At 44.0% G+C, this 14,459-nt stretch overlaps 1 protein-coding gene across 3 annotated transcripts in view; it reads left to right on the top strand.

Annotated features, from left to right (window-relative positions):
- The first annotated feature begins 250 nt into the window (after positions 1-250).
- The window catches only part of EVL (Enah/Vasp-like), a 150,981-nt gene continuing 136,772 nt past the window's right edge, over positions 251-14,459 (top strand). For 2 of the 3 annotated variants that reach the window (XM_053224928.1, XM_053224929.1), the window contains exon 1: positions 799-902. In XM_053224928.1, coding sequence (XP_053080903.1) covers positions 814-902 — 89 coding nt within the window. In that variant the 5' untranslated portion in view covers positions 799-813. Of the gene's footprint in view, positions 487-798; positions 903-14,459 lie in introns of those variants that run through there. The other variant, XM_027066605.2, reaches the window with a different exon arrangement.

The following is a 14,459-nucleotide window of genomic DNA, read 5'->3' on the forward strand; positions in this document are numbered from 1 at the left end:
TCCCCCTCGGCGGCCGGGGGCGGAGGGACGCACCGCGCGCGCACTCTCCTCGGCCGGCGGAGGGACGCCCCCTCAGTCTCGGCTCGCGGCGCAGCTCGGCCGCGCGCGCCGCCCCCCCGCCTACCCCTCCGCGGACCCCGAGCCGCCCGCGCCCCCCGGGGCCGGCGCCCCGAGTCTCGGCGGGGCGCGCGCACGCCCCCTCCCCTCCTCGGCCCGCCCTGCCCCCGGCGGCGCGCGCACACGCCGGCCCGGGCACGCGCCCGCCAAGATGGCAGGGGCCGGGGCCCAGCTGTCAGGCGCCGCCGCCGCAGCCCGTCCCCGCAGCTAGCGGCCCGGACGCCCGCCCCGAGAAGATGCGCCCCCGCTGCCCCCCGCAGCCCAGCGAGACGCGGAGCCGTCGCGCCCGGGGCCGGCTCCCCCGCTAACGCCCCGCGCCCCGCGCCGCGCCCCCCGGCCCCGCGCGCCCGCCCTGGCAGCGACAATGAGGTGAGTCGGGCGGGGCGGGGCGGCGCGGCGGGGAGAGGACCCGGCGGGCGGCGGCGGGGCAGCCTCGGGAGCGGCGTGGGGGCGTCGAGGACGGCGGGCGGGGCGGGGGCGACGGCGGGGGCGGCGTGCGGAGGGGGCGGGGGGCACCTGCGGGGCCAGGGGGGCGGGCGCTCGGCCTCCTCTCCCGGGCGGGCCCCCTGGGCGCCCTCTCCCCATCCCCGGCCGCGCTCCTGGGCGGGGCGGTCGTGTCCTTCACCCACCCCCCTCCTTCGGCCCCTTTCCCTGTCTTCTCCCGGAAAGTGCAGGACCCCAAACCACCCCTCCCTGATGTACCACCCAGCCAGGGCTGTGCTGGGTGTCAGGCCGAGAACTGGAACACTGCCGGCGCCCACGAGCCCGGAATTCCTTCTCCCGAGGTAACCCAGCCCCGACTTGTAGGGGTCATCACTTCCTTGCCGTTTTTTTCTGTGTAATTTTACCTTCTGAGCACAGATCGTATACCACCTCTGGTGTCTGTAGTTTCATCTTGCTTGTTTCGTGAACTTGACGTAAACGAAACAATACAGTACACGTTCTTTTGTGTCTGGCTTCCTTCACTCAAGTTGTTGAGATTCACCCATTTTTTGCTGACCTGTAGATTTCTGTTGCGTGGCTGTACCACAGTTTATCCATTGCACTGTTGGGAGATGTTTCGATTATTTCTACCTTTTGGCTATTACGAATACTCTTGTATGTTTCCCGGTGCACTCATTTCTTTTGGGTATATACCTGGCAGTGGAATTTTTAGGTCAAGAAATACGCAGCTCTTCAAATTTAATAAATACCGAGTTTCCAAAGGGTTTGACCAATCTACAGTCGTACCAGCAAGTGTATGGGAGTTCTTGAGCTCCACATCCTTGCTTGCCAGCACTGGGTATTGTCGGTCTTAAACTTTAGCCATCCTGGTGGGTCTGAAGTGGTATCCTGTTGTGGTTTTAAATCGTAGTTTCCTGCGAGCTGATGAGGGTGAACATCTTTTCATGTTTATTTGGAATCCTTTTTTACGATGGGCCTGTTCTGATGTTTTGCCCAGTTTTCTTTGGGGCTTACATGTCTTTTCTCCCCTAATTTGTAATTCTTTTCCAAAGTCAAGAAGATAGTTTCTTACAACATCTTGCAGAAATCTTAGGATTTTGCGTTTCAAATTAAGATCTACAGGCCACTTGGAATTTGTTTTTGTGTAACTTTGTGCGTGTGTGTGTGTGTGTGTGTGTGTGTGTGTGTGTAACTTGTGGAATTGATTTGCTTCTGGAAAAGGGACTAATTTCATTTTAATAGCACCGTTTATTCAGCACTGATTATCAGAAAAGGCATCCTTTCCCCATAGCTCTTCAGTGGCTTCTTTGTCACCTTCCAGTCTTCCATTTGGGGCCATTCTTCACCTGAAAAATACTCTTTAGTATCCTTTAATGTAGGTCTGGGGTGACAGATTCTTACAGTGTGTGTTTGCAAATGTTATTATTTACCTGCATTAAAAAAAAAAAAGCCAGCTTGATTGAGATACAATTCACACACCATAAAATGTGCTCATTTAAAATATACAGTTCAGGGGCACCTGGGTGGCTTAGTCAGTTAAGCATCTGATTCTTGATTTTGTCTCAGGTCATGATCGCACAGTTTGTGAGATTGACCCCAAGTCACGCTCTGCATTCGTGCCTAGCCTGCTTGGGATTCTCTTTCATGCGCACGCTCTCTCTCTCTCAAAATAAGTAAATAAACTTAAAAAAAATAAAGTGTACAGTTCAGGAGTTTTTGGTATTTTCACAGAGTTCCACAACTATTACCACAATCTAATTTTATTTTATTTTTTAATGTTTATTTTTGAGAGTGCGGGAGAGGGGCGAGGGGGGGAGGGACAGAGAGAGAGAGAGGGACAGAAGAGCCAAAGCGGGCTCTGTACCAACAGTAGTTAGCCCAGTGCGGGGCTCGAACCCACGAACCAAGAGATCTTGACCTGAGCCAAAGCCAGAGGCTCAATCAGCTGAGTCACCCGTGCACCCTGGCCACAATCCAATTTTAGAACATTTTCCTCCATCGCGAAGGGTCTTCTCAGTACTTACAGAATTCTTGGTTTGCCATTGTTTCCTTTTAGCATTTCAAATCTATTTCATTATTTCTGACTTGGATTGTTTCTGTTGTGAAGCCACATGTCAGTCTGTCATTCCTTTGAAAGTAGTCTTTTTCTCTGGATACTTTTAAAATGTTCTCTTTGTCTTTGGTTTCTCATTGCTGTCCCTGGTATGATTTTTTTTAAAAATTATAATAGGGGTGCTTAGGGCTTCTTGAACCTGTGGCCCAGCATCTTTCTTTAGTTTTGGAAGCTATTAGCCATTAGTACTTCAAATATTGCTTCTGCCCCATTCTGTCTCACCTTTCTTTCTGGAACTGTAGTTAATACATGTTAGATCATTCACTGGATATTCTGTCTCTTAATCTTTCTTCTGTATTTCCTTTCTGACGGTCTGTCCTTCATTCTGGATATCTCCTCACTTATCTTTTTTCTTCTGTAAATGATCTATTAAACCTATCAATTGAGGTTTTGTTTTTGTTTTGTTTTTTTTTTTACACCCAATATGGGGCCAAACTCATGACCCTGAGATCAAGAGTCACATGCTCTACTGACCTAAACAGGTGGGTACCCCTCAGTTGAGTTTTTCATTTCAGTTCTGTATTTTTTGATTCTTTAATTTGCATTTGCTTTGCTTTTTATAGTTTACCATTATCTGCCAAAATTATCGATTTTGTCTTTTGGATATGGTGTGCATAATTATCTTAAAGCTTGTCTGATTATGGCACTATATGTGAGTCATTTCCAATGTCTGTTTTCTCTTGGTTTTCATTCATTCTGTCTTATCTCTTTATGTGCCTAGTTTTTGTTGTTTTCTTTTTTTAATTTTGTGCTGGATATTGAATTTGCATAATTGTTTGTAGAAATAATTTGAGATCTAAGATGACATTTTCCTTTGCCAGAGATTAATTCACATTTGCTTTTGTCAGGCAAATGGGGCGCTTAGGATCTGGAGTCACTTCAGTGCCATATCAGAGATTGAGCTGTTTCTTTTTTATCTTTTTTATTGTTGATTATTTTTGAGAGAGAGAGACAGACACACAGACACTGGGAGCAAGCAGGGAAGGGGCGGAGAGAGAGGGAGACACAGAAACGGAAGCAGGCTCCAGGCTCTGAGCTGTCAGCACAGAGCCCGACGCGGGGCTTGAACCCATGAACCATGAGATCATGACCTGAGCTGAAGTCTGACGCTCAACGCACTGAGCCACCCACGCGCCCCCTAACATTCCCTTTAGAATTGGCAAACACCCCTAGAGAAAAGTAGCCCTAAATACTGAGCTCGCTTCCCTGAGTCTCTGATGTGTCTTCTTCCCTCAGGCCTCCAAGCAGATATTTAGTGTATTTTTTCTCTGCGTTTCTGGTTCTCCTTAGCTGGAGATTGTTCTAATTTACTTGGTCCCCGGTTACTGGCAGTAAAAGCCCCTCATGCATGCACGTTAGGGGTAATTTGAGTCAGTATTCAGTTCTGCAGGAAATTGAAGCTATAGCAGGCTCCAGAAGCTAGAGAGAATAACAGCTATTTTCTTATAGCTGTCAACTATGTTAGATTGTCATGGTTTCTGAAATGCTCTTAGAATCAAGATAATCTTAAGAATATATTTTTATTTCCTTTGAATATATAATTAATGGAAAAAATTGTAGTTCAGATCATTACTATGATGCAAAGGATTTTGGAAGCAGATGCTTTCTTCTCATTTGTCCATGTTTCTTCCTTTCTCCTGTTTTGATTTCCTTGTTTATTTGGTAAAAATTACCCTTTATCTGCTCCTCTTGAATAGAACATTTAATCTTTTGATCAACAATAGCAGACTAGCCTTCTCTGACCCTGTTCTTTTGGATCAACTGTAAAAAGGCACGGCTATAGGAATGGAAGTTTGTAAGTGGCTTTTCCAAAATGAGGCATTCGGTTATTCTTTTTCTTTAAGTTGTCTGTTTTTTACACAGATTTTTCAAAATGCTGCTGACACTTGGGGCGCCTAGGTGGCTCAGTCGGTTGAGCGTCTGATTTCAGCTCAGGTCAAGATCTCGCGGTCTGTGAGCTCAAGCCCTGCATCGGGCCCTGGGCGGACAGCTCAGAGCCCGGAGCCTGCTTTGGATTCCGCATCCCCCTCTCTCTCTCTGCCCCTCCCCTGCTCATGCTCTGTCTCTCTCTCTGTCAAAAATAAACATTAAAAAAAATTTTTTTTAATGCTGCTGACAGTTTACCATGGTTCTCTGTCACCGGCTGTTTATAGTTAAGCACTGATTTACGTATGTTGACATGTACCTCAAGGATGTGGCTTTTGCAGAAGGCCTAAATGAGGTCTGTTCCTTACCTTCCTTGTCAACTCAGACAAATGATTGGGATAGTTATAAACAACCTGGTTCATCCATGAAAAACACTTTGCTTTTTGTTCAATCCTGAGTTTTTTTTCAGTGGGCATAACACATGATTTTTCTTGCTAGATAACCTCACGGGAATGTAGAGATGTGATCTGTTCATAAAGGTCTGCAAGGTAGTCTCCAAACCATCCCTTTTAAGAAGTGTCTAGGGGCACCTGGGTGGCTTAGTCGGTTAAGCGTCGGACTCTTGATTTCAGCTCAGGTCATGATCTCACTGCCTGCAGGATTCAAGCCCCGCTTCAGGCTCTGCGCTGACGGCATGGAGCCTGCTTGGGATTCTCTCTCTCCCTCTCTCTGCCCACCCCCTCAAAGTAAATAAAACACATTTAAAAAATCTTTTTAAAAAAGTGTCTAAGGCATAGGGCTGGATTCTCATGAATAAACTGAACATTTGAGGCACATATTTTTCACATATTTTAGGGGAAAAGTCCTGTTGAATCAAATTCCTTGGATAATTAAGGCTGTACCTGAGTGATTTTTTAAATTTTATTTTATAGGGTATTGCCTGAATTCTCCCCTTTTCCTAACAGACCTTATGTATTTTCATGTCTTAATTCAGAGTCAGTTTTTGAGGGTTTAATGTTGCCTGGTGTTGGATTATATGGGGAAGTGGGTGAAAAGAACCAGATCTTCCCTCCCAATAGTCCCTGTCCCTAAATGATTTCTAGACATTTACTAGATTCATTCTGTATCCTTTTCTACTTACAACCAACCAACCAACCCCCCCCCAACAGACTACTGTATTTCTCTTTATATACTTTAGTCATTTATCTGTTGAGTCATTTATCTGAATATTTTCCCTATCTGCCTTTTATTTTTATACATATATATATATATACATATATATATGTATATATATACACACACATATAAGATTAAGATTTTTATGTCAATAAGTCATTTTCTTCATGGCTTTTCTGTCATTTCTTATATTTAAGAAATCGTTCTTCTAGAAGTTTGATAAGTATTTAAGTTGTTTTTCTGTTTTATATGTAAAATTAAAAAAAGTCATCCTTCAAATTGTCTGGAATATGGGGTGAAGATCAAGATTACTTTTTTTTCAAAATCACTGATTATGTACTTGACTCTATCAGTAGATACATGGCAGAGATATCAGAAATGTTTTCTAAGTGGATGGCGGTACCGACATCTGGATCTCAACATTGTCTTCGGGGGTGTCTGTTGCAGCCAGTAACTCCTGGAGGAGGACCACCCACGGTCCCAACAGGGCCAGCCTTGTGTATGTAAGGCATGGCCGGTCTGGCATCCTGCGGGTCTGGTTTTGTACCAAGGAACCACCTCATCTGGGCCAAGGGCACTTGATCAATCTTGGAGTTATACGGAGTGCAGTGCGGTTATAGGGCACAGTGCAAGATACACAGGTACGAACAGAGTCCTTATTAATCACTGTTGGCCTGTACTAGCTCACCCATTTGGGTCCAAGTACATTTCTGAATGCAGTGCTGCAGAAGGGGGGCAGGAGAGCATTTCTCCAAGTCGTTGCAAGTCATGTCAGGGAGACCAGCTATATGTGGGGGTATTTTCTGTGTATTTTCCTAGGATCTCCTCTGTTGCTCTGTTTGCCAGTTTTTAGGCCAGTGCCACTAACTTACTGACGTTGTAGATGGTTTTGTTTTTATTTTGAGTTGTACTTTTGATGGAAGTTTTAATGTCAATAATTTGTCAAAGAATACACAGCAGTTTGGAAACCTGTTTCAGAAAATATTCATTTAAGCCAGCCATATTCCAGTGTTCTTTGTGTGAGACATGTATGGAAATGGTTCTGATAGCTTTCACTAGTGATTTCCCAAGCTGATGACGTCACCATGAATCCCAGTGGCTTTTATTTTATTTCCTGTTACTCTATTTTCTTTCATTGTAAATTCAAGTTAACGTACAGTGTAATATTCGTTTCAAGTGCACAGTTGAGTGATTCAGCACTTCCATACAATGCCTGGTGCTCATCACAAGTGTGCTCCTTAATCCCCATCACCTGTTTATCCCCTCTTCCCACACTCCTCCCCTTTGGTAACCACCAATGTGCTATCTCTAGTTAAGAGTCTGTTTCTTGGGGAGTGCCTGGGTGGCTCCATGGGTTAGGCGTCTCGATTTCGGCTGAGGTCACGATCTCGAGGTTCGTGAGTTCGAGCCCCACATGGGGCTCTGTGCTGACAGCTCGGAGCCTGGAGCCTGCTTCAGATTCTGTGTCTCCCTCTCTCTCTGTCCCTCCCCTGCTTACGCTCTGACTCTCTGTCTCCCTCTCTCTCTCAAAACTAAGTAAACACTAAAAAAAGAAAAGAATCTGTTTCTTGGTTTGCCTCTCTCTCTCTTTTCCCCTTTGTTTTATTTCTTACATTCTACATCTGAGTGAAATCACATGGGATTTGCCTTCCTCTGACTTATTTCACTTAGCATAACATTCTCTAGCTCCATCCATGTTGTTGCAAGTGCCAGGATTTCATTCCTTTTTATGGCTGAGTAATACTCCATTTAATATATGTACGGTATCTTTATCCATTCATCAGTCAGTGGACATTTGGGCTGTTTCCATAATTTGGCTGTTGTAGATAGTGCTGCTATAAACGTCGGGGTGCATGTATCCCTTTGAATTAGTGTTTTTGTATTCTTTGGGTAAATACCTAGTAGTGCAATTGCTAGGTTGTAGGGTAGTTCTATTTTTAACTTTTTGAGGAACCTCCATACTGTTTTCCAGAGTGGCTGCACCAGTTTGCATTCCCACCAACAGTGCACGAGAGTTCCCCTTTCTCTGCGTCCTCACCAACGCTCGTTTCTTGTGTTGTTGATTTTAGCCATTCTGACAGGTGTGAGGTGATAACTCACTGTAGTTTTGATTTGTGTTTCTCTGATGATGTGTGATGTTGAGCATCTTTTCACGTGTCTGTTGGCCATCTGTATGTCTTCTTTGGAAAAGTGTCTTTTCGTGTCTACTGCCTGTTTTTTGTTAATTTTTATTTAATGTTTATTTATTTTTGAGAGAGAGGGATAGAGCTCAAGTGGGGAGACGCAGAGAGAGAGGGAGACGCAGAATCCAAAGCAGGCTCCAGGCTCCAGCTGTCAGCACAGAGCCTGACGTGGGGCTTGAACCCACGAACCATGAGATCATGACCTGAGTCAGATGTTTAACTGACTGAGCCACTCAGTCAGCCCCTGCCTGTTTTTTAGTTGGATTATTTGTTTTTTGGGTGTTGAATTTTATAAGTTATTTATATATTTTGGGTATGAACTCTTTATCAGATATGTCATCTGCAAATCTCTTCTTCCATTCTGTAGGTTCCCTTTAATTTTGTTGATTATTTCCTTTGCTGTGCAGAAACTTTAAATTTTGATGAAGTCCCAATAGTTTATTTTTGCTTTTGTCTCCCTTGCCTCCAGTGATGATTCTAGTAAGAAGTTGCTACAGCCTAGGTCAAAGAGGTTACTGCCTGTGTTCTCCTCTATTTTGATGGTTTCCTGCCTCCCATTTAGGTCTTTAATCCATTTTGAGTTTACTTTTGTGTACAGTGTAAGAAAGTGGTCCAGGCTCATTGTTCTGCATGTTGCTGTCCAGTTTTCCCAGCATCATTTGTTGAAGAAACTGTCTTTTTCCCCGTTGGATAGTCTTTCCTGCTTTGTTGAAGATTAATTGACCGTATAGTTGTGGGTTGACAATGATTTTTAATATGAGCGACATCATCCTTTTGTTAAAGTACTGTCATTTTGAATTTTGCTGGTTTGGTAGTTTTGTTTGTGTCTAGCTTCATCAATATCATAGATTTAACCTTAGATTTGTAATTGTACATAAATAAGCTGCAGGAAAATAAATCAGTTTCCCTTTAAAGGGAATCCATATACCACCCAAATTTGAACTTCGTAGTAGATTATAAGCTGGACGATGACTCTGAGTTGTTAAGTGACTGTCATAAGTGCTATAGTGACGTGCGAATGGAGAGTTCCTCCCCCTGACATCGGTGTGGGGATGGGAAGGTCCCCTGAGCAAACACTTCTAAGTAGAGGTTTTCTCTTTCCTACCCCAAAAGAAGATCCTCATAGAAACAATTTCTAGTGGAAATTTTCTCTTTCTTTTTGAAAAAATAACTTCTTCCTGATTTAAACGGTACATATTACACGTGGAGAATTTGAAAACAGGAAAGTAGAGAGGACAGACAGTACAAACCAGCATTGATCCTACTGTCCAGGGAAGAAAACCACATTAAACGTGGGCTGTAGTTCCTTTATGTGTTTAAGAGAACATTTTCACAAAATTGATACTGTACTGTGTATTTATTTTGGATAGTTTACATTTAACATGTATGAGTTACCCCCTCGTTAAATATTCTTTGAAAATATTTTTAAAACCTGAATAATATCATATGGTATGCCATAATTTATTTATTAGTACCCAATTTGGGGACAGTTAGCTTGATTTTAGGATTTCATCATTGTAAACAACACAATGGTAAATGTCTGCACAAAATTCTTGGGGTACACCTTTGGTTATTTCCTTAAGATAAATTAGTAAAATGGCATTATTTACTGGCATCAGAGGGTATACACATTTTTAAGGCTATTGATACACATCAGAATGTTAATTTTAAAAAAGAGAAAAGAGGGGCACCTGGGTGGCTCAGTCGGTTAAGCGGCCGACTTCGGCTCGGGTCATGATTTCACAGTCCGTGAGTTCGAGCCCCGCTTCAGGCTCTGTGCTGACAGCTCAGAGCCTGGAGCCTGTTTCAGATTCTGTGTCTCCCTCTCTCTGTCTCAAAAATAAATAAACGTTAAAAAAAATTTTTTTTTAAAAAGAGAAAAGAAAGAGATAAAGCTAATGAAAGGAAGTTTAATCCTGTCCTTAGCTTGGAGATTCCCTCCGAAAAGCCAAGGCCTAGAAAAACAAATCAGAAGTAAATGGTGTGGTTCCATGGGCTGACCAGTGGGGGGAGCCCTGTTCCTGAGTCCTCTAATAGCTGCTGGGTCTAAAGGTGGACTGTGTCTTTGTCTTCGAGGCTGTGTGAAAGACATCTCAGTTTGGGGTTAATATCAGAATATGAATAAACTCTCTTAAAAACTGTTGTGATATGCCACATTTTGCCCCCTGTATTCCAAGCACCCTGGGTTTATAGAGTCAGATCTGTTTCTGCCCCAGAGCCACTCCTTAACCTGACTGAGCAAATTCCTTAACCCTCATAAGCCTCAATTTTTCTCCCATATATAATGAGAATAATTCCACTTCCTGCAGAGGGTTTTGTGAGGACCTCATGAAAATGCAGAAGTTCTTAGCCTATGGTGTTCAACAAACGTTAGTTATCTACCTCCCCACTGCAATTTGTTATGCAAATTCTCTTCTCAAGAAGAGAAACCCTGAAACCATCTGGAACAATTCTGATTTCAAATATTCTGTCCTTTGTCAATCACTGTACAACTCATCTACCATCAGCGGTCATTTTTTGGTTCAGAAGCCACAGTTGCTATTGATGCTTCAACTTCTCTAAAAGTTATAAATGATACAGAAGAGAACCGTTAAAATAAAGGCAATAAGGAGGCAGGTTGTTTTGGGGAAGAAGAGGTCACCATACCAGAAAATTCATATTAAGAAATAGTTACTACAGTTGAGCACGTTTAGCTGTGAGATTCACAGAAGCCGTGGCAGAAAGGGCAGCACGAGCCGATGCGTGCCTGTCGTGCTGGAATAGCACCGACACGCCTTTGTAGAGCTCTAAAGACGTTTTCTGGGGATCTTAGAGACAGTGGACAGCTTACTTTACGAGTGTGCTTTTGGAAGCCTCTTACACACCTCCTCCAGTCCTTTCTCCCTTGTGATAGCTTGACCTGGGGCCCTTCTGTAAAAGCTTCTGGAACCTGTAAACAGTCTCTGGCTTCTGCCCTCCACTGGGCTCTCTTTGTGCAGCTGTGTCTGTTGCTCTGCTCTTTTTTCCTCTGTTCTCTCTCAAAGGATGCTAAATCAGAAAAGATCTGACAGACTAACTCACCAGTGGACCAAAGTCTACTTCCTTTTCCCTTTCACCTTGCTAACTTCCAAGCCTTCAAATCCTAGTTTATTTTTTTAAAGTTTATTTATTTATTTTGAGAGAGAGAGAGAGAGAGAGAGAGGGCACACTTGTGTGTGGGAGGGGCAGAGAGAAGGAGAGACACAATTCCAAGCAGGCTCCATGCTGTCAGCACAGAGCCCGATGTGGGGCTTGAACTCATGAATTGTGAGATCATGACCTGAGCCGTGATCAAGAGTCAGATGCTTTACTGACTGAGCCATCCAGGTGCCCCCAAATCTTAGTTTAAACACCACTTCCTCCAGGAGTGAATCCTTGACCCCTCTCCTGGCCAAGGGCCCTTTCTTACTGTTTGCCTCTATGGCATCCCATATTTCCTTTTCTATAACTCTTTCTATTTTTAATTACTTACATTTTTTTCTCCTATGTTTCATAAAGGATTATGCTTATTTTGATCTCGGTTGGATCCCTGGAGCCTAGCACTGTGCCTGGCACTTGGTAAATGCTTGATAAATATTGATGTGGCCATCAAGACCTTAAACGGATAGGAAAATCATGACATTCATTCCAGCTTGTCCTGAGTCCTTCCAAGAACAACATTCCAGGCAGCCACCCCCAAACCGTAGAAGCTGGCATCCAAATGAGAGCTGTTTTGTTATGTGAATAATGAATTAGTGCATTGCTGGGGTGACAGTGCGTTAGTCTGTTGTTTCCATACTGCTGCAGTGGGACATATTTATCTGTTGATGTGTGGAAGGATTTTTTGTCCCGTTATTTCTTTGTAAGGACATTATGGACTGTAACTCTTAGTGTTCTGGATGTTTCTCAATCTTTGCTGTGCCTGGGAAACGCTTGTGTGTGTTCTTCCAAAATGCAGATCCCATTGCCAGAGATGGAGGGATGCTTTCTCAAAATCTTTTTTTTTCTTTCTATTAATGGACTTTATATTTTAGAACAAGTTCAGATTTACAGAAAAATTGAGCAGATAATACAGAGAGTTCCCATATGCCCTACACACATATATACAATTTCTCCCTCTGTTATTAACATCTTACATTTTGGGGACATTTGTTACACTCAGTGAGTGAATATTGATATTCTTATTAGCCAAAGTCCACTCGTCAAGTTTCCTTGTTTTTACCTTGTGTCCTTTTTCTGTTCCAGGGTCCCATCCAGGACACCACATTACATTTTGTTGTTATACCTGCTTAACTCCTCTTGGCTGTGATAGTTTTCCAAACCTTCCTTATTTTTGATGACCTTGACTATTTTGAGGAATATTCGTTAGGATTGTAGGATGGCCCCTCTGATGGAATTTGTCTCGTGTTTTTCTCGCGATTAGAGTGAGTGGGGTTGTCAGCTCTGGGGAGGAAGGTGACAGAGATACGGTGCCCTTTTCATCACTTCATATAGAGGGTACCTACTAGCAACATGATTTATGACTGTTGATGTTGACCTTGGCCACCTGGCTGATGTAGTGTTTGTCGGGTAGCATCCTTGTAAAGTTCCTCTCTTGGTCCCTTTTTTAAGAAAGTTACTTACTATTCACGGCCTGCAATTAAGGAGTAGAGAGTTCCGCTGCTTCTCCTGATGTGTGCTTTTTAAATATCAATAATTAAGTATTTTTATACACATTAGAAAAACAGTGCATCCCATCCGTGGTATCCTAACCGGGTTCCCCAGAAGGCTGCGTCTGAGGCAAAGGCCGTGTGAGAGGAGCTTTGGAGGGAGTGTCCCCTCTGGGGCCGGAAGGAGGACAGGGCAGTGCAGTGGAAGGAGGAAGAGCCAGGACCGGCATTCGGTCCTGATGAGGCCATTGCTCTAGGCCGCCCAGGACTCATACTTGTGGGGAGAAAGGGAGCAGCGCATACCCAGCAGCTGCCGTCCTCCTTTGACAGAGGATTGCCCCGGGGGCCTTCGTCGCCCTGCACCTGGAGGTGTTCCCCTGAAGGGCCCCTGTGGCAGCCGCTGGAGCAGGGACCTGGAGGCAGGTCGGTGGTGGCGGGAATCAGAAACGGGTGAAGCAGGAGTGGAAGTGGTCCGGAAGACGTGCCCCCTGCACGGGGTTTTGTGAATATTATTACTACATAGGGGGTAAATCAATTTCACTGTTTTAATGTCCTCGTTCATTGCTTCTTGATTTTCAGTCATTGCTGGAAAGCTTCCTATACTTCCAGGTTGACTTTGCCTGTGTTTTTCTAGTACTTGTATAATTTCTTTTCTTTTTGTTGTGCCCAGATGTTTTAACCTCCGACCCATTTGTGATGCCATATACGGTTTGAGGGATGGATCCAATTTTATCCGTTTCTGTCTGGTTTTTCAGTTATCCCAGTGCCACTTATTAAAAGTTCTGTTTTCTCCCACTGTTTTGAGATGCCTCCAATTGTTTTTGAGATGGCGTCTTTTGTCGTATTTAACTAATCTGACCTATTTCTCAATTTTCTGTTACATTTCATTGGTCTATATTTATTCATGTGCCAATATTTTTTAATTCAGGAGACTTTATTTTATTTACTTATTTTTGAGAGACAGAGAGAGAGCACAACTGGGGGAGGGACAGAGAGACTGAGACACAGAATCTGAAGCAGGCTCCAGGCTCTGGGCTGTCAGCACAGAGCCCAACATGGGGCTCGAACGCACAAGCTGTGAGATCATGACCTGAGCCAAAGTCGGATGCTTAACCGACTGAGCCACCCAGGAGTCCCTAGTTAAAGAGGCTTTATAATAGGTGTTAATATTTAGTAGGGCTAGTACTCTCATGTTGTTCTAGTGAGTTGATTTTAAGGTTTTTGTTTTTTTTTTTCTTGAGAGAGAGCGCCCATCCAAGCAAGCGGGGGAGGGGCAGAGAGAGAGAATCCCGCAGGCTCCACGCTATGAGCATGGAGCCCAGTGTGGGGCTTGAACCCACAAAACATGAGATCATCACCTGAGCTGAAACCAAGGGTCAGACCCTTAACTCAGGTGCCCCTCATGCGTTGGTTTTAAAGAAAAAGATTATGTAATAGCACTCATATTAAATAGACATGACAAAAATCACGAGTGACCAGAGTTTGGGAAATAGTACTTTAACCCCAAGGAACAAATCTGGAATGGCATGGTTCAGGCATCTGTGTGCCCCTTGGGGAGAATTCTCATTTATCACATGATGCATGTGGCTTTTGAATATGAATCCAAGAGATAATGAGTGAGGCTAGAGGTCCCTTACAGGCAATATGACTTTTCCGAGTAGGATTGTTAGCATGTTAAGGTAACCCCTACCCTTAGTCATCCGCCCCCCAAATTACTGATGAAACCACAAGCTGTTTTGGAGGATTTTGACCTGTTAAAAATACTCATTTGTAAAACTGTAGAAAGAGATCCTCTAAGTCTCAGGGTTTTTAACTCTCACTGGGTATCAGAAATACTTGAAAAGACCCTCTTCCCTACCTCTCCTCCTGTGCTGGGGCCCTACCTCAGAGATTCTGTCAATCTGGAGTAAGGTG

This window comes from Acinonyx jubatus, chromosome B3, assembly GCF_027475565.1.
Source record: "Acinonyx jubatus isolate Ajub_Pintada_27869175 chromosome B3, VMU_Ajub_asm_v1.0, whole genome shotgun sequence".
Taxonomy (NCBI): Eukaryota; Metazoa; Chordata; class Mammalia; order Carnivora; family Felidae; genus Acinonyx; species Acinonyx jubatus.